The sequence below is a fragment of the Mobula birostris genome, chromosome 3 (assembly GCF_030028105.1).
Source record: "Mobula birostris isolate sMobBir1 chromosome 3, sMobBir1.hap1, whole genome shotgun sequence".
NCBI classification, from domain to species: Eukaryota; Metazoa; Chordata; class Chondrichthyes; order Myliobatiformes; family Myliobatidae; genus Mobula; species Mobula birostris.
The window spans coordinates 51,159,425-51,184,682 of record NC_092372.1 but is presented as its reverse complement, the minus strand read 5'-3'; the positions used below and the strand labels follow the sequence as shown (position 1 = coordinate 51,184,682).

Genomic DNA, 25,258 nt, shown 5'->3' with positions numbered 1-25,258 from the left:
AATAAATTCAGGGTAAGTTATTTTAAGAATGTGCTAAAATAGAAATTGATTCCTTGTCTTTACATGAAAACCACCCATTTTGGAACCATCTGTTGAGTCCTAAAATATGGTAAAAAGTCTTCCTGGAGTAAATTAGCTTCTGGGCAGCCAGCTAACATGCAAGAAAATAGTGAATTGGTATTACTATCCAATGGAATTTACAGCAAACACAGGCAAAACTAGTGCTTATAATAGATGCATTGTGGTTTCAACTATACTGTGTGGCTTTTTCAAGGCAGCAACACAGCCATAAGATTAAGTAAACCAGACTGTAATATTTTAAGAATGAAACTCAATTAGATTGTACAGCAGGATAATCCATTGTCATGGCGATTTAATGTTGTGATGTCTACCAGTGATCTTTTAATTCATGTTTTATAAGTTTAGAAAGTTTTCAGCTTTGTGGCAGATTTTGTTTTTACATTATATCTAGTGTTGTAAGCCCTCAAGAAGGAAAGGATAGACTGCACCACATATCTTATGCTTCATGAAAAAAACATTTTAAATGATCTCTGCTTATTATATGATTTAGTTCTTGTATGGGTTGCAGCTAAACAAGATTAAAAATTAAATAATATTACAAAGTTTTTGAGCTTGTCGACATAATTGTACCAATATTTTGCTGAATTTTGTATTAAAACAAACGATTGATAAACTTATATCAGTGACCCATTTAGTCCATACCAAAGTATTCTAGAGCATTCAGTAAGGGAGAATAGAAGTGTTTTCACATGCCTTTGTGAGAGGGCTTTTCTATGGGTATTCAGTTCTTCAGAAATTCTGTTGATTCTGGAAGATTTCCCATGATTAAGTAGTCGATCAGCAGTTACTGCAAAGCTTCTCTATAATGACTCCTTGTGAATGATGTTCAAGAGCCCTGCTAATGTCTGCAGAACACATTCCAGCAAGAATATATTGCTTTCATGTAAGTTGGAGAGAAAATTGGAAGGAAGTGTATAAGATGATGAGGGGCATTGATTGTGTGGATAGCAAGAGGCTTTTCCCCAGGGTTGAAATAGCTAACAAGAGGGGTCATAGTTTTAAGGTGCTTGGAAATGGGTACCGAGGGGATGTCATGGGTAAGTTTTTCACACAGCGAGTAGTGGGTGTGTGGAATGCACTGCCAGTGGCAGTGGTGGAAGCAGATACAATATGGTCTTTTAAGAGCCTCTTAGATAGGTGCATGGAGCTTAGAAAAATAGAGGGCTATGTGGTTGGGATATTCTAGGCAGATTCTTGAGTAGGTTACATCTTCGGCACAAAATTGTGGGCAGAAGGGCCTGTAATGTGCTGTAGATTTCTATATTCTATGTTCTAACTAGATTTCTGGTTTTTGACTGAATTCCCATCATGCCTGAAATGTCTTTGGGTTATGGACCATATGGCGGAAGAAATGGAAAACAGGCTTCCAATTATGAAGAAAAATGGCTTTGTGTTGTGCCAATACCACCTGTTGTCTCTCAAAATAAGTGTGGTGCAAACCAGTTATAAAACTACTTAGATTCATTAATATGGTTTTATATTTGCTTGATCATATAAACAGAAAAGGGCCAGTAATATGAAGGATTCCACTCACCCAGCTGATGGACCATTTGCCCCACTCCCTTCAGGGAGGAGGCTATGTGGCAACTATGCCAGGACCACCAGACTTAAAAGCTGTTAGTTTCCCCAAGCAGTAAGGCTGGTCAACACCTCCAGTCACTAACTCCATCTTGTCTACTTTATTGTTTCAAGTCAGTCACCTTTTGTACAGCCTAGTGTAAATTTATGGACATACGATCAATCTATGTATATAAACTGTCTTAAATATTTATATTTATTATGTCTTTATTATTAGTATGTCCTTTATCTTTTTTGTGCTGCATCAGATATGAAATAATAATTATTTCATGCTCCTTACACTTGTATACAGGAAATGACATTAAATAATTTTGAATCAGGATTGAGGGGTTTCCCTTGGGGTCAAGCAGCCTCAGTAGGAAAACTCCGCATGTTTAAAAGTGCAAGTGATAAGTGGGATTGTGGAAGGAGTGTTTATTTCATCAGTTAGGTGTGCATTGCCCAGGTTTGCCTGACTTCTAATGTTGTAGTTCATATCGTATGCGTTCAGTTATCTGATTGGATGTTGGTTGACATTCTTTGTTAACAGCAGTCATGTACTGTAAAATTACTTTTTTATGAGCAGAGGGGATAAAAAAAATAGAAAATTAAGCCAATACGTACTTCAGTTATTGCATCGTATTTTATAGGACATGTTTATGGATTTTCTGTAGTATTTTTTGGTTTGTGGATGTGATTGCTTGGTTATTACAAGGTAGGAACTTATTTGTGCTGTTTAAGCACGCTGCTTTGGAAATATTAACACTGTCTTTATTTTCTTTCAGGTCGCTTGGTGATTGCTCAAGTACCATCACGATGAGATCAACTGCACTACTGGCTTCTTTGCTGCTTTTTCAGCTTTTCAGTAGCTGTGAAGGAAATAGGAAGAATGAAGCCACGTCATCAATTCAGTTCACACAACACCTTTATAATGCTTATATTTATGAGAATTCTGCTGCCAAGACCTATTTGGAAACTCATCCAAAAATGGGCATATACATCACACATCCATCATCAGAGTTTCGATATAAAATTATTTCTGGTGATCACGAAAACTTGTTTAAAGCTGAAGACTACAGCCTTGGGGATTTCTGTTTCTTGCGTATTAGGACTAAGGGAGGGAATTCTGCAGTCTTAAATCGGGAGGTGAAAGACCATTATTTACTGACTGTTAAGGCAGTTGAGAAAAAAACGAATGCTGAAGCACAGACAAAGGTTAAAGTTCATGTTTTAGACACAAATGACTTGCGGCCCCTGTTTTCACCAACATCGTACAGTGTGTCTTTGGCAGAAAGCACTCCTCTGAGAACCAGTGTGGCCAGAGTCAGAGCCACTGATGCCGACATCGGCACTAATGGAGAGTTTTATTACAGTTTCAAGGATTGGACAGATGCATTTGCCATTCATCCCACCAATGGTGTGGTCACCCTAACTGGGAGGCTGGACTACTCTGAGAAGAGACGGTATGATTTGGAAATCCTTGCTGCTGATCGTGGCAAGAAATTATATGGCAGTAGTGGAACAAGCAGTTTGGCAAAGCTTACTATTCATGTGGAACAGGGAAATGAAAATGCACCTCTCATCACAGCTGTCACCCTTATCCCATCAGACATGGATAACGATCCAATATATGCAATTATAACAGTAGAAGATGAAGACCCAGGAGTCAGTGGAGAAATAGCCTCCTTAAGTATTGTGGCAGGAGATCCTCTGCATCAGTTCAGAGTCACGAGGTCAAGTCCTGGTAGTAAAGAATACCATATTAAGGCTATTGACCAAATTGATTGGGAAAGCCAGTCTTCTGGATATAATCTCACACTTCAAGCGAAGGACAAAGGTACACCCCCTCAGTTTTCCTCTGTGAAAGTTATCCATGTAACACCTCCTCAGTCAAAATCAGTGCCCTGTAGATTTGAGAAAAATCTATATGAAGTCAGATTGAGTGAGTTTGCTCCCCTGAATTCTCCGGTTGTGATGGTGAAAGTGAATCCAGTGTATCCACAGATTAAGTTTGCTTTCAGATATCATGTGGATAAGTTTCGTATTAACCCGGACACTGGTCTCATCACTACTAATGGTTTTATTAAAGCACAAGAAGCTTCCTCCTATCAACTTGAAGTTATAATTGTTGACAGACAGGCATCAACAAAAGTAATTGTGCATGTGATAGATATGAATGACAATGCTCCTGAATTCAAGCAGTCATCGTATAGGTCTACTGTCAGTGAAAATGTGCCGGTTGGCACTAGCGTCTTGACTGTAAGTGCCACAGATGTTGATGCTGGTGAGAATGGATACGTGACATACAGTATTGCCAACTTGAACCCCCCACCTTTTGAAATAGACTACTTCAGTGGTGTCATCAGGACTTCAGAAGAGTTGGATTATGAATTGATGCCAAGAATCTATAACTTGCGAGTTCGCGCATCTGACTGGGGCTCACCTTATCGTCGTGAAGTTGAAGCACTTGTGACTATTTTCTTAAGCAACGTAAATGACAATAAGCCATTGTTTGAGAAAGTGAATTGTGTAGGTACAATCCCAAGGGATCTAAATATTGGTGAACAGATCACTACTGTGTCTGCTATTGATGCAGATGAGATGCAGCTGGTAAAGTATCAGATAGTAACAGGGAATGAATTAGATTTATTTGACTTGAACCCTAACTCTGGTGTCCTTGTGTTGAAGCGGCCTCTCACTGATGGACCTGGAGTCACAGGCTCTTTTCATTGTCTGCAGATTACTGCTACAGATGGAGAGAACTTTGCTACTTCAATGTACATCAACATCACTGTTGCAACCAGTTGGAAACAAGTTAATTTGCACTGCACGGAAACTGGAGTGGCTAAATTCTTAGCGGAAAAGCTTCTCCAGGCAAATAAGATCCACAATCATGGAGATTCTGAGGACTTGTTTTCTGATAATCATTCAATTAATCGCCATGCACCCCAGTTTGACAGCTCTTTTCCAAGTGTAATTCAGGTTAAAGAGGACAATCCAGTTGGAACAAAACTATTGTTGATAAATGCTACAGATTTTGATAATGGCTTCAATGGGAAATTGGTTTATGTAATTTCTGGAGGTGATAGCGACAGCAAGTTCATTATTGATATGGAAACAGGCTGGTTAAAAGTAGTTGCTCCTCTCGACAGGGAAAAAAATGATCATTACACACTTAATCTAACTGTGTATGATCTTGGGATACCTCAGAAGTCTGCTTGGCGCCTGCTAGATGTAAACATACTAGATGCAAATGATAACAGGCCAGCATTTCTATATGATGTGTATTCTGAAGTAGTGAGTGAAAACAAAGAAGTGGGAAGCATGATTATTCAGCTTGAAGCAACAGATCGAGATCTGGGCGCCAATGGAGAAGTCAGATATTCCATTCTGACAGACACAGATGCATTTGCAATTGACAGTGTAACTGGAATTGTGAAGGTTATAGGATTACTAGACAGAGAAAAAGAACCTGTTTATTTACTGAAGGTCGAAGCTAGGGATCAAGCTAAGGAGGATCCCCAGCTATTTTCAACGGTTCTGCTAAAAGTGACTTTGGAAGATGTCAATGATAATGCGCCAGAGTTTATTCCGCGAAACTATCATATTAAAATTCGAGAGGACTTACCGGAAGGAACTGTTGCTATGTGGTTGGAAGCCTATGATCCTGATGTTGGACAAAGCAGTCAAGTACGTTACAGTCTGATAGACAATGGAGAAGGGTATTTTGATGTGGATAAATTAAGTGGAGCTCTTCGCATTATGCGCAAAGTAGATTTTGAGAAGAAGCAGTTCTATAATTTGACTGCTCGTGCGAAGGATAAAGGACGACCAGTTTCTTTATCTTCAACCTGCTACATTGAAGTAGAAGTGGTGGATGTAAATGAGAATTTATATGCTCCTGTGTTTCCTTTCTTTGTGGCTAATGGGTCTGTCAGTGAAGATGCTCCGATCGGTACATCAGTAATGACTGTAACAGCTAATGATAATGATAATGGCAGAGATGGAGAAGTTAGATACTCCATAAGGGATGGTTCTGGACTTGGAGTCTTCACAATTGATGAAGAAAAAGGTAAGACCATACTAAATCTTGGAAAAATTAGATTTTTGTGCTTTTTTTTGTCTAATCCCAGTATTTTACCCATTTCACTTCTTTCCACTGTCTCGAATTTGAAAAATATACTGATGTTTTAAATGGAAAGAACTCAATTTGACATGAATGGTTAGATTTTAGTGAAAAGAATAAGTAGGTTTGCGAGAGAGAGAGAGTAATATGAAGCAAGGTTTTGGTTTTGACTTTCTAACATGAAGCATAGATATTATGTCTATGATGAAATTGATTCTCTATTAAGTATTTTAATTTTTTTGTGTGATGTGATAGTTTAGACAAGACTATGTTGATAAATGTAAAAAGATGGCTTGCTTGCATTAGTCTCAGTTCAGTTGGTGGCAGTCAACCATAGCTCAATTGTTAGCACTTCTGATACAAAAGGTTGAGAGTTCAAGTCACTTCGAGAGACTGGGGTTCAAAAATCTCGCTGTGATTTCATTGCTTTTAGTTTGGACTGCCAGGGGTGTCATCTTTTGTCTGCTCTAGTGATTATACCAATTGTGAAATCTTTTATTTACAAAATCCTCTGGTACTATTTCCAAACTATGCAACAGAGGTATCCCTGGTGTTCTGGCCAATATTTATCAACCAACATTTGTCAAACTAATTACCTTGTTATTAGCATATTCCTTTTTCTGAGAATATGCTAATCACCTGAATGCTTTCGACAGGTCATCAGTAACAGCAATAAAAATTAGTTCAGTGGTTACACAATGCCTTGGGATATCACTAGGTTGTGATAGACATGATAGAAATCTCATTCCTCCTTTAAATTTTAGGATTGTTAAATTAAAAAGGCATTGGTGTCTGTATTTTTCTTCGCAAATATTTCTTTAATCTATTTAACTGCACACATCACTGCATTGAAGTAAAGTCCAGACCTGTGCAAGATGGTTAAGAAATTATATGGTGGTTTGAATATGGCAGTGGAATAAAGGATGTGCGGAACTGGAACCCTGGTTTGGATTCCAGTATATCGGTCCATCTGTCAGTTCCCATCAAACTTGCTGTTGGATTTGCGAATTAGAAAAGTACTGACAATTCTCTTTAGATTAGGGAACAAAAACAAAATTGCAATTAGTGTTATGAATAATATCTGAAAATGGATTTGATAAAATTGTAGTGGACAGTGCATAGCCACTCTTTAAAGTATGAAAAGTACTTAAAGTGGAATTGGAAGATTGTGAGAAGCTTAAGTCCAATAGGAATTGGCATGGTTGAATGTTGACGGCTTGGCCCCCATTTGTAAGGAATTAAATTGGCATTAAAGTATTATCACAAACTAGCCAAAGCAACAAGTATTGCAATTTCAATCCAAATGAGTAGTTTTAACTATTTGTATATTCCTTCATACAGTCTAACTAACCTCATATTAAAATGTTGAGCTAGTGTCACTAAATTTGGTCATACATTCTATAACCTCACAAGCCTTTGTGAAGAAGCTTCTCCTGTGCTGTACAGTTATTTAAATTAGGAAAAAATAGAAGGCAATGTTTTTGGTAGAGAGGATTTATCAAAGCTGCTCAGAGTTTCCAGATGCGGACAATCCAAAGTGTATCTGCATTTTATGCCTTTATGTCTGATCTACAGCATCAATAGGTTTAATTTTGCATTTTCAAGGATTTCAGTCTTTAAGATTGATAGCTGGATAGAAGAATAAAATTTCAAATTGATTATATCCCAAAGATTGTTAGAATGTTAGGACTTTTAAGCATTTTTGAAGTAACAATGTAAGTAACAACTTTATTTGCAACAATGCTAAATGGCCAATATTTAAATATTTCGTTTGGTACAAGGTATAGTTTCTGTTTTATGGAACTAAAAGTTATCGACCAGTTGGTACTCTATTGATTTTGAAAGCTTTAAGGAGTTTGCTTAATTTATCATGCTGAATTTTTTATTAACTAATACTGTGGATTGTCATAATTAGCTTCTTCAGGAAATGGTCTCTTTATTATATTTAATGGATGACTGTAGCAATAAATGCACAGTTTTCTACCCCCAAGGGGAAAACTGTTCTTCTGGAAATCAGGTTGGTGGTGGTAGTGCTGCTTGGGGCTGCAGTAAATGTGGATGTTGTTGCCAGATTTCTATCCTGTACTGATATGGACTTCAGTTCGTACACTCCTTCTGAGTGTAGGAATGCAATTTTAACCATACAGGCTACTCCAGTCGGTGAGGGTTGGCAATGATATTCCTGCGAATGTTGCGTATGTTGGAATTTTTCTTCATACATCAAACAGGCAAAGTGACCTAGCTGATGTTTGGTAAATATAGCGCAATATAATTAATCTCAGTTTATCTGGACTAGGGAAAGCTGGCTGGCTTCACGTTTGTGATGTCTATCAGTAACTCCTGGTTTGGGGGTGGGGTGGAATAGATGGGTGAATGATAGTATACAGGCAAAGTAAGACCCAACATAGACAGCATTTATTACTCAAAATTTTGATTGCCTTACTGAGAAAAGAGTTGATTTCAATCTTTTAATATGCTTGTATAGGTTAGTAACTATAACCTGAGCCTTTTTCGGCTGTGTGGATGTTTGTATCTTTGTAGGAACTTACCAATAGAAAATCTGTCATTTGCCTACAAGGATGGGTTAGGTATGGCACTAACCAGATAATATGTTGCTTATGAACGTGTGGAGGCCTTACTGATGAAAGGAGAAACCTTGTGTATCGTGTGAACAGCTAACCAGTGGGTAGGCTGTGTAGGGGCCAGAGAAAACACCAGCAACAAGTGGTCTTGGAGGTCGCTATTGGGGTTGTGTGTGGCTTGAGCTGCTGAGCAACTGATTTCTGAATAGTCATGAAATGGTCACAAAAACCTTGTATCAACATTTGATGACACATTTTGGAGATAAAATAACATAATTAAGGAAGTGCGCATTGGTTTTCAGAAGGCACTTAATAGAGTGTTCATACAAAATAAAATTGGGTGTAGCATAAGAAGAACCACAAAGGAAATTTGGTGGATAGGGAAATTGGGCCTTCTGCACCATTGGGTCTGATGACTACTGTCAGGTTTCTGACCCAGCTAAAAGATTTTTTTATGAACACATAATTGAATGATAATTTAGATGTTATAAAAGATATTATAAATAGAGTATAAGAACGTGGTCATTTTAAATGTATGATGTGATTAGTCATAATTAGTGTAAGTTTGAACATTCCATTGGAGGAAAGCTACTGTAACTTTGGAAGTTGTATATTTGTCACGATGTACAAAGCTCGAAAAACTAGTTTATTGAGATCACGGGGTGATTTTTCACTGAAGATTAGGAGGTTAAGAGGCAGTTTAATTGTTGATATTGTGAAATATGCTGGATGAATAGCCAGTAGGAAATGGAGTTCTGCTTTGTAGGGGAAAGAACATGATCAAGCTGAGACTTGCATGGGGGGTTCGGAGACGTTTACCTTTGCAGAAGCTGGAATATCAAATATTTTGCAGGGAACGCAGATACAGATCATTAGCCCATGTTTTGCAGTTGTAATGATTGGTCAAAGCATGAGCATTTAGTAATATATGCCTTGAAATATACAGCACCTTTGTGATTCCACAATCTGCAGAGTTTGATGTTAGGCCTAGATGTTTGTGCAATTTCTCCCCTCATTGGATTCCCTTGTTTTTCAATCTTCATTATAACCTGGATAACTTGATGTATTGTAAATGCTCAGATAGTTTAGAATGATTATCATCGTGAAGCACTCTAAAAATGATACGTTTTATTCCATTTGGAGAAAGTGAATTTTGAATGGCATACTGATTTTTGCAAAATCTGGCAAATATAGTGTAAACTTCTAGTTTAGTCCAATAAATGTTTTTAAAAATTCAGTGGTTCTGAAATGTTATTTATTTCTTGATATTGGCTATGTTACTTTCTATTATATGTAGCTGTATGCTGAAAGCCATGCACATTTTTATTTAATATTACCTTAAAGTTCTGCCTTTTTCTTTCTGGTTTGCTTTCTGTTCCTGCATTTGATTAGCTGTCCAGCCATTTTGATGACATCACTTCCAGCATACTAGGTTCTTGCTGTTGACCACCAGGAAAATGGAAATCCTTCACATTTATATGTGTCTGTCACTTCAAAGCATTTTGTCGCTGACTGGAAAATGTAGTCCATTGAATCAAAGCAAACCAGAGGCAAATACAGGTAAATGAAGATGGGACAGAAAAATAGCATTACCTTTTCATCAACTTTTCATCACAAGGAGATACTGCAACAGAACAATGGTCACACCTTCACGACGCCATCCGTGAATCAGCACTCTCTATCTTTGGAAGAAAGACCACAAAGAACAGTGACTAATTTGAGGCAAAGTCCAGCATCATGACTCGTGTCATCAAAGCCAAGCGTGCAGCTCTCATAGAGTACAAGTGCTCACTATCCGACCAATCACTCCAGGCACTTTGAGCTGCTAGAAGCAAGATGGAACAGACTGCAAAGCAGTGCACAAATGAGTACTGGCTCCAGCTCAGTGAGGACGTTCAGACAGCAGCTGTAACAGGCAACATCAGATCGATGTATGATGGTATCAAGAAGGCCCTTGGCCCATCGCAGAGCAAGACAGCACCCCTGAAGCCATCCAGTGGTGAAATAATCACCGATAAATGAAAGCTGGGTAGAACACTACTCTGAGCTCTACTCGAGGGAAAATGTTGTTAGCTCAGCCATTGATGCCATCGATTGTCTAGCAGACATGGATGAACTCGACTCTGAACCAACCATTGAGGACATCAGCAAGGCAATTGACAGTTTGGCCCCGGGGAAAGCTCCTGGCAATGATGCGATTCCTCCTGATCTGATCAAACAGTGCAAGAGCTCACTCCTCCAACCTTTACACGAGGTCCTCTGTCAGTGCTGGAAGGAAGGAGCCGTACCACAGGATATGCAAGACCCCAAAATTGTCACTTTATACAAGAACAAGGGTGATAGGAGCAACTGCAACATCTACGGGGGTATCTCCCTCCTGAGTATTGTGGGCAAAGTCCTTGCTCATGTAACTCTGGCATGCCTACAAACTGGCAGAATGGGTCTACCCTGAGTCCCAATGTGGTTTTCGCGCAAGGAGGTCAACTATCGACATGATTTTCTCACTCCGTCAACACCAGGAGAAGTGCAGGGAACAACAGAAACCCCTCTATGTCCCTTTCATCGACTTGACCTAGGTATTCGACCTTGTCAGTAGGGATGGGCTCTTTCAGATTCTCCTCAAGATCGGCTGTCCCCCGAAGCTCCAAAGCATCATCAAGTCATTTCATGTCGACATGAGGGCTACTGTTATGCATGTTGGCTTCAACATTATTCAGCACCTTCTTCTCTCTGCTATTGAAGCACGCGTTTGGGACGTTGACAGAAGGCATCTACATGCACATCAGGTCTGATGGGTGGCTGTTCAACCCTGCATGCCTGATAGCAAGAAAAAAGCTGCAAAAGATCTTAATACGTGACATGCTGTTTGCTGATGACACTGCTATAACCTCGCACACGAAACAGCAACTACAAACTCTCATGGACCACTTCTCTAAGGCATGCAAGGACTTCGGGCTTGCCAACAGCTTAAAGAAAACAAGTGTCCTTGCCCAGAACATAGTGGAGACACCAGTCATTACCATCGACAATTACGATCTAGAAGTGGTCCACGAGTTCACATACTTGGGGTCAACCATTAGCAACACTCTCTCCCTCGATGCTGAAATCAATAGGCGTACCGGCAAAGCAACATTGATCCTTGCTCAACTCTCCTCGCAGGTCTGGGAGAATCTGAAACTCACTACAAAGACCAGGACTGCCGTGTACAATGCATGCCTTATCAGCAGCCCCCGTATGGTAGCGAGGGGGTAGAAGGGTAGGTTGGAAAGTTTGCAGACAACATAAAGATTGGTGGTGTTGTAGATAGTGTAGTCGAAGACTGCAGAGAGACATTGATAGGATGCAGAAGTGGGCTGAGAAGTGGCAGATTGAGTTCAACCTGGAGAAGTGTGAGGTAGTACACTTTGGAAGGACAGACTCCAAGGCAGAGTACAAAGTAAATGGCAGGATACTTGGTGGTGTGGAGGAGAGGGATCTGGGGATACATGTCCACAGATCACTGAAAGTTGCCTCACAGGTAGATAGGGTAGTTAAGAAAACTTACGGGGTGTTAGCTTTCATAAGTCGAGGGATAGAGTTTAAGAGTCGCGATGTAATGATGCAGCTCTATAAAACTCTGGTTAGGCCACACTTGAAGTTCTGTGTCCATTTCTGGTTGCCTCACTATAGGAAGGATGTGGAAGCATTGGAAAGGGTACAGGGGAGATTTACCAGGATACTGCCTGGGTTAGAGAGTATGGATTATGATCAGAGATTAAGGGAGCTAGGGCTTTACTCTTTGGAGAGAAGGAGGATGAGAGGAGACATGATAGAGGTGTACAAGATATTAAGAGGAATAGATAGAGTGGATAGCCAGCGCCTCTTCCCCAGGGCACCACTGCTCAATACAAGAGGACATGACTTTAAGGTAAGGGGTGGGAAGTTCAAGGGGGATATTAGAGGTGGTTTTTTACTCAGAGAGTGGTTGGTGTGTGGAATGCACTGCCTGAGTCAGTGGTGGAGGCAGATACACTCGTGAAGTTTAAGAGACTACTAGACAGGTATATGGAGGAATTTAAGGTGGGGGGGGGTTATATGGGAGGCAGGGTTTGAGGGTCGGCATAACATTGTGGGCCGAAGGGCCTGTAATGTGCTGTACTATTCTATGTTCTATGTTCTAAGAGACTTGGACCATCTGCTCCAAACAGGAGAGGAAACTCAATAGTTTTCACCTGCGCAGCTTTCGCTGCATCCTCGGCATCACCTGGAGAAACAAAGTCCCAAACTCTGAGGTCCTCTCCCACGTTGGACTTCCCACAATATTCACGCTTTTAAGACAACGCAAACTGCGCTGGCTGGGCCACGACAGTCGTAAGAAGGATAGTAGACTGCCAAAGGACATCCATTATGGAGAACTAGCAAGAGGAACGGTGGTAGACCCCAGCTTCGCTTCAAGGACCTCTGCAAGCGCAACCTCTGCCTTAAAACTCAACACAGAGTGCTGGGAGGATACAGCAGATGACCAGCAACAAATGGCGAGGTACTCTTCAGCAACACCTAGAGCAAGGCGAAAGAGTGACCCTGAGTCAGTTTGAGGAGCAGAGAGCACAGCGGACGGCGGACAACAATTCCACGACACCCTACACATGCAGCAACTGTGGCAGAGCCTGCCATTCCAGGATCGGCTTCAATAGCCACAGACGACGCTGCTCGACAAACCAGTGACTACCAGATGCGCAGTACCCATGGTCGACCACGGCCGACGGAGGCCACACACACACACTTCATCAACTTGCAAATAATCAGCTCAGACACAGTGGACTGAATGGACTGTCAAGGTTTATGGTAATATGGTTCATTGAAGTGACATGAATCATGTTTACATGATAGTGAATGTTAAAATGCACCTTGTAGGTTAATCAGAAATACTGAGTGATTTCTTTTCGCATACAAATGACAGTAAATGCTTGTTAAAAACTAATTGAACTACCGCTGAAGATTTGCGGTCTCTTCATTATTTCTGCTGTAGTGTCTGTAAGTATCCAGCTGGTATTTAAAAATGCACGCCTCATTTCTGTTACTGTTTGTAGAAAAATGCAGCCTTTGTCTCTGTGATTCTTTTCAACAAGTGTTGTCTTCTGGAAGCTTAATAAGTAATCTAAGATGATAACTGCAGTGAAATATGAACTGTGAGGCAGATCCAAGGGTTTGCAGTAAAAGCGTGACCTCTCGAAGAAATCATGTGGTGTGGAAGCTGTTAATCAGACCATCTCTGTAAATTGACAAGGAACTGTAATGTGCATGCGTTTGAATGAAATGGTGAAAAATTATAAGCACTTTATTTGAGTTCTAGCATAGGAAGAGGTTACAAGTGAATGAAAAACAAACATTTAAGAGTGCTCTTAAAACTTCCCTTTTTTAAATGTAACATTTTGCAAATTAATGGGGATCCCTGATCTGTGACTGCAAACGGTGGAGAAATTGTAATCAGATGGCATTGAGGATCTCTAATCCATGTACTGGGAACAAAGATAAAGCCAGTGTAAATGGCAGAAGGATTGGACAAACTAGCCACCTGCCCATCTCATTTGACACTGACTGCTCCATTTGCAAAAGAATCAGTGGATGGCTTTGTCAGTCATCTCACAACCCATCCTTCATCCTTGGGGTATGTCTGAATCAAGAATAAATCGTTTCTGTAGGATATCAATATTCAGATAAAAGTGAGTACAGCAATCTATACAGTAACATTGAACCATTGAATGCACAGCCATCCCCAGGTAATAAACAGGTTAGGTTTTTTACAGATGTCTATTAATCAGTTTTGTCCTTAAGTTGTACAATGCACAGACATTGCTCAGTTTGATAACCACCTGTCCACAGTATTGTAATGAATGGGATCAAAACCATAAGACTGATAAGAAAGAACATTTACTAGAAGTGGAGAGAGGGAGAGAGTTCTGCTATTAATAGCAATGAACATACGTGCATACTTCAGACTTCTGAGTTTAATAATTTATGAGATTATTTTTAAGGCTTCCAGAGATTAGGTCTTTATAACCCAAACATAGTCTTTAAATGCATTTAGGAATTTGTTAGCAAATATTTTTTCAAAGTAAAATTGCTTACTTAAAATGTTAAAGATTAGGGAAATTCTTATATTGAATACTTTAATTATCTTTCTGCATAGTTTCACCTGGAAACATCTTGATACCAGGAATACAATTGATGTTTCTTTTACTAATGTGGGAAGTTAGCAGGTCACATTGTTTAAACTCATTGTTAGACGATAAAATATTGGTGAATGATTGTGAAATTCTGAGCAGCAATTTGCTTGTAGTGGATGTGTTTAAAATTGTAGGAAGAATGGATATGCTGTAATCCCTTAGAATGCAGTATGACACCATCATCTGCTTCAAAATCACTGTACTGTGCTGGTTCCCCATTGCTTTTACACACCTGGATCTGCAGGGGTATGCATATGCACAGACCTGTACTCTGGACTAAGAGTAAAATTTCCACTTGGGAATAGTTCTGTGGGCTTATAATAGTGGTGAATGCCCAATTTAAATACATTTTTAAAAAGATCCATCTCTCATCCAGAGTTGTTGCACATTGGGAGTCCAGACAAAATGCAGGTTTCAGATTGAATAAGGCTGGGGGATTCTGGACGAGGTAATCTGAGTTTCTAATCAGTGAATGAATGTCTGCAATATTGTCATGTGTCCATAGTATAAATATTTTTAACTATGTTTCATGTGTTGAAAACAAAGTTAACACAAAATGTTAGAATTAAGGCAACGCAGTGGCATATCTAGTAGAACCCCTGCTTCACAGTGCTAGAGATCTGGGGCCTCAGGGCCTCATTCATGTAGATTTTGTATTGACTGTGATGGCAGGAATTTTCTCTGGCTGGTGCAGTTTCCTCCTGCATTGTAAAGACGAGCAGGTTGGTAGGTTAGCTGGCCACTCCAAATTATCCCAAGTGTCTATAGATGAATGGCGTTTGAGAATGATGGGATGGGTTGCAGAGATTCAAATGTTGGATTGGTGTAATGGATGATTGATGTTTGGTGCAGACTCAGTGAGTGGAAGTGCCTGTTACTGTGCTGTTTCTCTCTCTCTTTAGTCCACAGGTCAGCCAGCATTTGTGGAGAGATGTTGTTTTCGGTCTTTGACCTTTTGCCCCCACAGTGAAGGATATTTTGGTTTTCAGAGAAGGAGGAAGGATGAAGAGGGCAAAGATGTGTGTGTGAATATGGAGCAGCGAGGTGTTGTAGTAGCTAACCCAACACCATTGTGGCTTGGGATGCCAGAGTTCAGAGTTCAATTCTGAAAGGAGTCTGTGGAATGCATGGATTTTCACTGGGTGCTCTGCTTTTCTTCCATAGTCCAAAGGCGGACCGGTTAGTAGATTAATTGGCCGTGGTAAATTGTTGTGTGATTAGGCTAGGGTTGAATCAGGGGTTGCTGGGGTGGTGTGGCTGGGAGGGACAGAAGGAGCTTTTCTGTGCTTATCTCTAAATAAATAAATATACACAAAATGCTGGAGGATCTCAGCAGACCAGGCAGCATAAAACTCTTTTCCATAGATGCTTCCTGGTCTGCTGAGTTCCTCCAGCATTTTGTGGTGTGTTGCTTGGATTTCCAGCATCTGCAGATTTTCTTTTGTTAATAAATAAATGTACCTGCTTCTTGCCTTCAGTCCATGGTTTTTCAGCATCCAAATTGATTCAGAGCCACCTAGTGGCCAGAGCATAGACTGCAGGTCCATAGGTTTATTGCTTGAGAAAGGGATTACAGTTGCTGGCTTTAGTGACACTGGGGAATTGAGTACTTTGAATTCTTTAGAATAATAAATACTGGTATTGTATGTTACCACAAACATAACTTGATGTGGTGTTATTAAAATTTCCTGAGTCAAATTTGAAAATTTTAGCTACTTTCTGGTAGCAGGTTTATCGTGACTAGTTTGTTGTCTAGCCTGAAGGAAGTCACATAATCAGCGACTTGAAACTGTGATACCACAGACTGCGGAGCAGGCCTGTACAGTTTGTTCAACGTTCTGGAGAAACAGTGTAAAAGTGGCTTTGGAACTTGCCTGCTGTTTATAACCAACAGGAGGTGGTGTGTGAAGTTAGTTAAGATAGCGTTGGTTTGCCCCACTACATTCTGTGTTCTAAATACATTCTGACCCATTGCCACTTTAACCATGAGTTTGTTGGAGCTTTCTAAACCTTGTATTTCAGAAGACATTTTTTGACTGTGAGGCACTAGAATGTCCTGACAGTAAGAAATCAATTATTCTGGAGTATTACTGAGCGAGTTCTTTGCAATTCTGCCTCAAGTAAATGTGCTGACAAACCTGTGAGATGATGTGCACACAACGCAGTACCACTTCTGGGTGCTCCCATATGATAGACCGAGTTACAGCTTTGTGGAAGACCCGGCCCCTTTATGGGCAAAGGTTTCGGCCCTGTAAGTATGTACTGTAGCTGAGGTTTTCAGAAGGATCATTGCTGACAGCTAGGTAATTTTATTTAATTGCCACGAAGGTCCTTGTCACACTGGTGCAATTCCGCACCTGTAGAAGCATCATTCAGATTTTTGGCCCTTGTCTAGTGCTGCCTGGAACCTGCCGTGCATGTAGAGTGGAGATCCTCCCTCCTTGGCATGAATCCAGATGGATGGGCAGCATTCCTTCTGTTGTCAGAAATTTCCTGAAGGCGAGGATCTTCCCATTGTTTTTAAGCAAGCCTGTGCCTCAGTCAATAAATTTCACACCAAGTAGGTTCTCTCTCAGTGAATTGTTAATGGGCATGCTTTGGAGCTAATCCAGCCAGCAGGAGTTACTCTTTACTTTTTTATATCAAAGAACCAGTTAGAATTCAGTCACATTATTGTGACTGTAATCAGCATTGTATAAATAAAAGAAGATGTCTTAACTATGTAATTAAGACATAATCACAGATAAAAATAAACATATGTCTGAAAAGTTGTTCTTGAGGTGACATTCTGCTTTCTAATTAGTCCCTTATGGTAAGACGAGCATGCTCAGATCTTCTCACAGTCTAAGCCATCTGTTTATTTTTCATCTCCCAGTCTACTTTGAATGTACCAGCTGTTTTATGAGTAACAAATCAATTGTAGTGACTCTTTCATCATTCGGAATAGAATGTTGAAGGTCATAGTTTAGGTCAGTAAAACACTTTGACTTTATTTAAAATGTTAAGGTGTCTTTTATTATTTATTCTAAGTTAATTGCTTTATTTGGGAATTGTGGCATCACGTAAATGCAGGCAGAAAATACTAATTATTATTACCAATGTACAGTTTGGCCTCACACCTCAACTTAGATCTGCTAAAGCAAATAGATTTTGAATTTTCAACCTCATGGTTGGAAGACCGTTTCTTCGTTGAGACAAAAGTATTTGACACATTTGAATATTACCGGAGTGTTTTGTATTTTAATACAGATCTTGCGATTGAGAAGTGAATATTTCAAATCCCTTTTTCTTTTTGGGAGTAGAACTTGCATGAATTTTGAAGTTACAGGTGGCCCCTGTTTTCCGAACGTTCGCTTTAGGACACCTCGCTTTTACGAAAGGCCTACATGAGTTACCTGTTTTCGCTAACAGAAGGTGTTTTCACTGTTACGATAAAAGGCAGCGCGCTCCCGAACAGCCAAGCTCCTCCCCCGGAACTGCATTCTAGCTGCCATTGCTTAAACACGTGCTTTATCTCGATTTATTTTGTGCGTCTGTTAGCAAGATGAGTTCTAGAGTATCGGAAAAGCCTAAAAGAGCTCGTAAGGGTGTTACACTTAACGTAAAACTAGACATAATTAAGCGTTTCAATCGCGGTGAATGAAGTAAGGACATTGTCCGCACGTTGAAATTGTCTGCGTCCACCATTCGCGCTATTTATACACAGAGAGAAAGAATTTTGAAAGCTGCCGATGTTACTGTTGGTTCTGCTCGTAGCAAAGTGGTCTCTCTTAATCGGCATCCAATAATGGATAAAATGGAAAGTCTGTTGCTTGAGTGGATTGATGGGTGTACAAAGCGTGGTGTTCCACTAAGTTTTCTTATACTTACGGAGAAATCAGTCAGTCTTTTTAATAAGCTGAAACAGAAAACACCGGACGATGCTGATGAAAGTGTTACGAAAGTGGAATGTAAAGGTAGCCATGGGTGGTTTGATCGTTTTCTGAGGCGAGGGCAGCTTCATAGTTTAAGCAGTGGTCCCCACCCTCCGGGCCGCGGACTGATATGTGACTGCGAAGAATATAGTGGTGCAGTGGTAGTCAGAACGCACCCAGCACATCTTTAAGAAAAAAGCCGAAATAAACCAGCTGATTAATTAGCTGCCGCCCGGCACGTAAATGTCGGCTCAGATCAGAGGCGATTGCCGGTGGTTATTCATATAAGCAAGTGTTTAACTGTGACGAAACTGCAGTTTATTGGTGTCTTCCCGATTCCGGTAAGTGAAACTACACTGTACATACATCATTTCTACTTTATATAGGCTGTGTATTTATCATATCATTCCTGCTTTTACTGTATGTTACTGTTATTTTAGGTTTTATGTGTTATTTGGCATGATTTTGTAGGTTATTTTTTGGGTCTGGAAAGGCTCAAAAATTTTCCCATATTAATAAATGGTAATTGCTTATTCACTTTACGACATTCCGGCTTACGAACCGTTCATAGGAACGCTCTACCTTCGGATAGCAGGGGAAACCTGTATTCCATAATGACAGCATCGTTTTAATTGCTGCCAATATCTGTTGAAACTAGTAAGAGGGATAATTCTTAGATTTGTAGACCTGAATTTTGGTGTTGGATGATCCTAGTCAAAGATCAGTGTTTTTCTTTTAAAGTGATTTGCATTTTTATTTCAAAAGTTTTCACTAGGTTTAGTTGCCCTTGGGATACTGTCTGCTATTTGTGTGAATCTTGCATTGGATGTCACTGTGTTATTACTGTAAGGAGGTGAGAGGTAATTGAGTTAGCTCATCCCTTCCCTTCTACATTTTTATTTGGGCTTCTGGCAGCAATTAGGTAAAGATTTGCTTACCCCACTAAATCAAGCTGAGAGAGTCTTCTGCCTCTGTTGTTGAGGCTGGATATAGAAAACTATTACGGAATGAATTGAAAGGCATTTTTTTCTTTAAGGTTGGACTTGTGCCTAACTGTAAGCATGCAGATTGTTAGTAAGGGATAGAAAACTTAAAGTGAACTTTGGGGTTGTTTTAATTATTGGGAACGAAGAAAACGAGCTGGGTTTTCTTCATATATGGAAAAATATGCAATTAACTTTTTTTGAATGTTACAGTATGTAAGATATGCTGGATGTTTTAGTACACTAAGTAACCCCATAGCCAATATGTAGCAGCGATTCCTCCTTTCCCATTTCCCTCCCCCCCCCCCCCCCACCAATCACTTCATCTTTTCAATGCAAAAATAGTGTTTTGCTCAACTAGGTTCATGGGGTCATAGTCTCATTTGATGACTACAGAGGTGCCTGGGGGCCAAGTCATTGAAGGGGATTTGGAAGAGCTGGGTGTGAACTACCACATGTGACTGCAAGATTACTCTCCTCTAAACAGAAATGCTTTGAAGAAATGTAAACCCAATGAACATTTACCCTTGTGGAACAAGCTTTGCATTAAGGACTGTTGCTAGAAAATAGAAGTACACTCAGACTCCGCTTAATGCTGAGGATGCGTTCTTTTGGAGGTGGAGTGCTATATAAGTCAGTACTATGCGGGGTCAGTATTACATTATGTAAATGCACATGTGTGTCTGATTTAAAAAAAAATCAAATCCCAGATATATGAAATTTTATTTTGTGTATACACAGTAATTCGTGGAGTAACAAACACACAAATAGGCCTAACCTATCAGTGGAGCAGCAGCGGAGGGGGGCGGGAGGTGGTTGCGTCTTAGAGGAGGGACCAGGCTGTGGGTCTGACTTTAACTTTAGCTCTCCTCTAAAGTAGGCGTCAAGATTTGACTGCCTTTTCTTAAATTTCCTCTCGTGAAGCAGCTCTCGGTAGCAGGAATTCCTGTCAGGAACACCTCCCTCTGCCTTACTGCTTCCCTCCCATTCAGGGTTCTTATCGATGAACTAGTCCATGATTTGTGTGATCGTAGTAATGCTAGTGCTGAGGAATTTTGTGGTCACTTGCTGGTGTTTCCTCTTCTCCATCCGTGTCCTCAGATTCACCCAGGATGCATTGCTCTGCCAATTCTTGAAGCTGTTCGTTATTGAGGCTCTCACCATTAGAATGCAGTAACTCTTCAACATTACCATCATTAGCATCCTCACGCCATATCACTTGCAGTTTCACATCCATGCTAGTGCTTTTCCCAGACACCTTAGATGTACTACCCTTATTGGAAGTTGCAGGCCATTTTCCAGATATGGGTGAAAAAAAATGGAATAAGTTGGCAAGGGAGTAAGAATGTTTACACACACGGGGGAGGCAGAGCATAAACTGATACATGATTGGCTGTGCGTGGCTCAGAGCCAATGTAAAGCACTCTTATTGGCTGATTGAATGCTTACTGTAATGGTGGCCGCCCCTCTTGAGAAGTTTCAAGTGTTGCTTAGAATGAAATTTTGTCAGTTTTAAAAATTTCAATAAAGAATTGAATAACCATGTTGTAATGAATCGGCAGCATGCAGTGTCTAAGTGTATATCAAACACTGATAACCAACTGCTGTGAGGTAGTCAACATAATGGAATCCAGTAAATGAGATCCTGGTTTTATTCATCATCCTGGTTTTATCAAATTTCATCTTGTTCAGTTCCTTGCCCCTTTTACCTATCACCTCTTAGCTTCTTATATTATTCCCATTTCATATGCCCCCACCTACCTGTAATGTATGGATCTATTTCTTTTAGAACAATGACCTCCACCCCCCCCCCGCAGTATGTATTGATATGTTGCCTGCACATGGCTGTTGTCTACGCATGCGCATTGTTCTCTCACTCCCACGTGTGTATACACCAGTTAAAGCCGCCTCCGTTGTGCATGCTTTTATTTAATTGATAGGTAGTTGTGCACAGGCACAACACTGCCCATTTCAACCCCCCCCACCCGCCCCCATCAATATAACTTACCTGACAGCTTGTGCTTCACCCCCCTCCTCTTTATTCTGGCTTCTGCCCTCTTTCTTTTCAGTCTGGATGAAAGATTTTAGCCCAAAACGTTGACTTTTCATTTCCCTCTATAGAAGCTACCTGACCCGCTTGAGATCTTCCTTTCTATTTTGTGTGTTGTTTAGTTCCAACGCCTGCAGTCTTTCCTGTGTTTCCACTTAGGAATTTTTTTTTAAATTTCAGGCCAATTTATCCTTGTCTTGAGTGGTGTCACATGTGACTCGTGAATTTGTTAATGTTGCAATTTCAACATTTATGTCAAATATTTTATCTGAGTCTGAGAGGAAATGTCCTCTTTCTGATCCTTCTGATCTTGTTCTTCATCATTATTTTGCATTTTTGAAGTAAAACTTTGGTAAAAGAAAGAATCTGAGGGGTTCATGATAATATTACTTTTGCTGTTTATTTTTGGTAGTTTTGAATTTTAAATATCTCTGGTGAGTCTTAATTAAAGTTTCATTTTACTGCTCTGCAAAATAATTTTTGATGGGTACAGTGATATTTGTACAGTTCCAATAATAGGGTCTAATAACCTTGGTCATAATAGTGTGAGGAAAAGTAATATCTGAATCAGAAGTGGCCCTGGGGAGGCAGAGGTACTGAAATAGAGAAGGAGATAGGGATAAGAGTGGGAATTGTATGTAAGATGAAAAGTTTTGGGGTGTACGCAGATGATACACATGTCCATGTGGTCTAAGGAAGGGAACACTGGTGGCTCACTGGTATTATTGAGATTTCAAGGCAGCAATTTGCGTTTTAAGTTGAATGTATGGTAAAATATGGCACACATGGCAAATTTTCTGGACTTCTAGATGATATATAGATAGAATATGTATTATCATAAATAATTTTATGATAAATTTATAATACTACAAAAAATTTTCCATTAAAGGCTGTAAGCTTAAAGGACACGCAGGAAGGGGTGCCCCAGTGCATTTCAGGGGAGAGTGGGAATCATTTCCTGGGAGCCAGATGCTGAGACATTGAGATTTCTGAATTATAAGGGGAGGCCGAGTGGGGCCGAACTGCCAGGAAGGTAGGGATGATGAGAAGGTAAGCAGGGTTCAGAATGTGCAGATGATGGATTGGAGGTTGTTCAAGGAAGCACTGGAGTATTTGGATGCAAATTCCAATTTTGACAAGAACATGTAAAATATATTAGCGTATAAGCAGTATATTAAACATAATGTTCAGTTTTACTCTTTCCTTTCTTGTGTGCCTCTGCTGAAGTTGAGACAGTTGACTTCTTTAATGGAATAAGGGCTGAAATCAATAATACTTGTGGAGGTGGACTCCTTGTGAAAAGCTTTTTATTTTGGTGGAAGCATTTGCTTGGAGCTTCAACAGGACTCTAGTTGTGAAGTGTTTTTTAAAAAACTCTCCTGTACAATTAAGTATTCTGCCAAGAGCAACATTTGACATCCATTTGGAATTTCCAATGAGAATGCAGCATGCAGCTGCCTTTAGCTATGGCAGTCTGTGTCTGAGCGGTAGTCTCACGGTGTGGTCAGTTAAGTAGTTCCTTGGTTTGGTTTAGAGAATGTTTGAAAGATAAAATGCTTTTGAGGTTGGTGAGAGATTTTCCCTCCTCCTTCCAATCTTAAATGCATTTTTCAGAAGCACCATTGAGAGCTTCCTGACAAGTTGCACCTCCATCTGGTATGGGAGCAGTCGAGCATCGGACCACAAATCCCTACAAAGGACAGTGAGAACGAACAGCTGAGAGGATCATAAGGGTCTCCCTACTATCCATCGGGGACATTTTTCAGGAGCATTGTATACGTAGGGCCTTGTTATTATTATGGATCCCACCCATCCATCCAGCATCCTTCTTGGTTTTCTGCAATCAGACAGGAGCCTATGATGCATAAAACCAAGAATGGTCAGGATGAGAAACAGTTTCTTCCCCTAGGTCATTAGGCTTCTGAACTCCCGGTCACATCGTATTCAAAGTGTCACTGGTTAATCTGTTCTGTACCTTACAATATTTAATATTAATGCACTTTAGTTTGTTACTTTTGAGTGATTCATCTGTTGATTTCATCTTTACCTTCAAAAGTTATCATGTGTTGTGTGTACTACTGTGCTTTACTCCCTGGTTCAAAGAAATGGCTCATTTCTATATACGTTATATGGTTATATGATTCGAAGAAGGAGTCTGAGAGTCTGAGTGGGAGTGCCGAGAAAGACATTTTTGAAATTTTCGTTATTTTTTTTCTCCAACGGCGTTCTGAGAGGCGGGACTGCGCAGGCGTGTGACTTCGGGCAGTGCAGCGCAGCAGATTTAAAAGGGCAGACATCCTGCTTCGGGTTTGATTCGAAGAAGGAGTCTGAGAGTCTGAGTGGGAGTGCCGAGAAAGACATTTTTGAAATTTTCGTTATTTTTTTTCTCCAACGGCGTTCTGAGAGGCGGGACTGCGCAGGCGTGTGACGTCGGGCTGTGCAGCGCAGCAGATTTAAAAGGAACAGAGCCTCATAGAGCGGGCAGCGGAGTTTGCGGGCTGCGGAGTGAACCGGGAGCAGAGTGAAGACTTAAGTGCTTCGGCTCAACGGGCTTAGGCGGAAACAGGCGAGGCGAGGGAGGTTTGGCATTCATTTTCTGTTGTTATTTGAGGAGAGGGGCAGTATGAGTGTGAGGGCAGTTTGCTGTTCTCGGTGTCGGATGTGGGAGGCCCTGGAGTCTACAAGCCTCCCGGACGTCTACATCTGCGCCAAGTGCATCGAGATGCAGCTCCTTAAGGACAGCGTTACGGAACTGGAGCTGCAGCTCGATGACCTTCGTCTGGTCAGGGAGAGTGAGGAGGTGATAGAGAGGAGTTGCAGGCAGGTGGTCACGCCGGGGCCACGGGAGGCAGACAAGTGGGTCACGGTTAGGAGGGGGAAGGGGAAAGGTCAGGTAATAGGGAGTACCCCGGTGGCTGTGCCCCTTAACAACAGGTACTCCTGTTTGAGTACTGTTGGGGGGGACAGCTTACCCGGGAGAAGCGACAGCGGCCGTGCCTCCGGCACAGAGTCCGGCCCTGTAGCTCAGAAGGGTAGGGCAAGGAAGAGGAGGGCAGTTGTGATAGGGGACTCGATAGTAAGGGGGTCAGATAGGCGATTCTGTGGACGCAGTCCAGAGACCCGGATGGTAGTTTGCCTCCCTGGTGCCAGGGTCCGGGATATTTCTGATTGTGTCCAAGATATCCTGAAGTGGGAGGGTGAGGAGCCAGAGGTCGTGGTACATATAGGTACCAATGACATAGGTAGGAAAAGGGATGAGGTCCTGAAAGGAGAATATAGGGAGCTTCATTCTTCATTAAGATGGAGAGTGACATAGTTAATTCAGAAACAAAGGTTCTGAACTTAAAGAGGGGTAACTTTGAAGGTATGAGAGGTGAATTAGCTAAGATAGACTGGCAAATGATACTTAAAGGATTGACGGTGGATATGCAATGGCAAGCATTTAAAGGTTGCATGGATGATCTACAACAATTGTTCATCCCAGTTTGGCAAAAGAATAAATCAAGGAAGTAGTGCACCCGTGGCTGACAAGAGAAATTAGGGATAGTATCAATTCCAAAGAAGAAGCATACAAATTAGCCAGAAAAAGTGGCTCACCTGAGGACTGGGAGAAATTCAGAGTTCAGCAGAGGACAAAGGGCTTAATTAGGAAGGGGAAAAAAGATTATGAGAGAAAACTGGCAGGGAACATAAAAACTGACTGTAAAAGCTTTTATAGATATGTAAAAAGGAAAAGACTGGTAAAGACAAATGTAGGTC

General features: G+C 40.7%; 1 protein-coding gene across 4 annotated transcripts in view; it reads left to right on the top strand.

The window, feature by feature from the left end:
• The window catches only part of fat1a (FAT atypical cadherin 1a), a 173,624-nt gene that overhangs the window by 5,677 nt on the left and 142,689 nt on the right, over window positions 1-25,258 (top strand). For all 4 annotated transcript variants that reach the window (XM_072252625.1, XM_072252624.1, XM_072252623.1 and 1 more), the window contains exon 2: window positions 2,424-5,710. In XM_072252625.1, coding sequence (XP_072108726.1) covers window positions 2,424-5,710 — 3,287 coding nt within the window. The remainder of the gene's footprint in view (window positions 1-2,423; window positions 5,711-25,258) is intronic.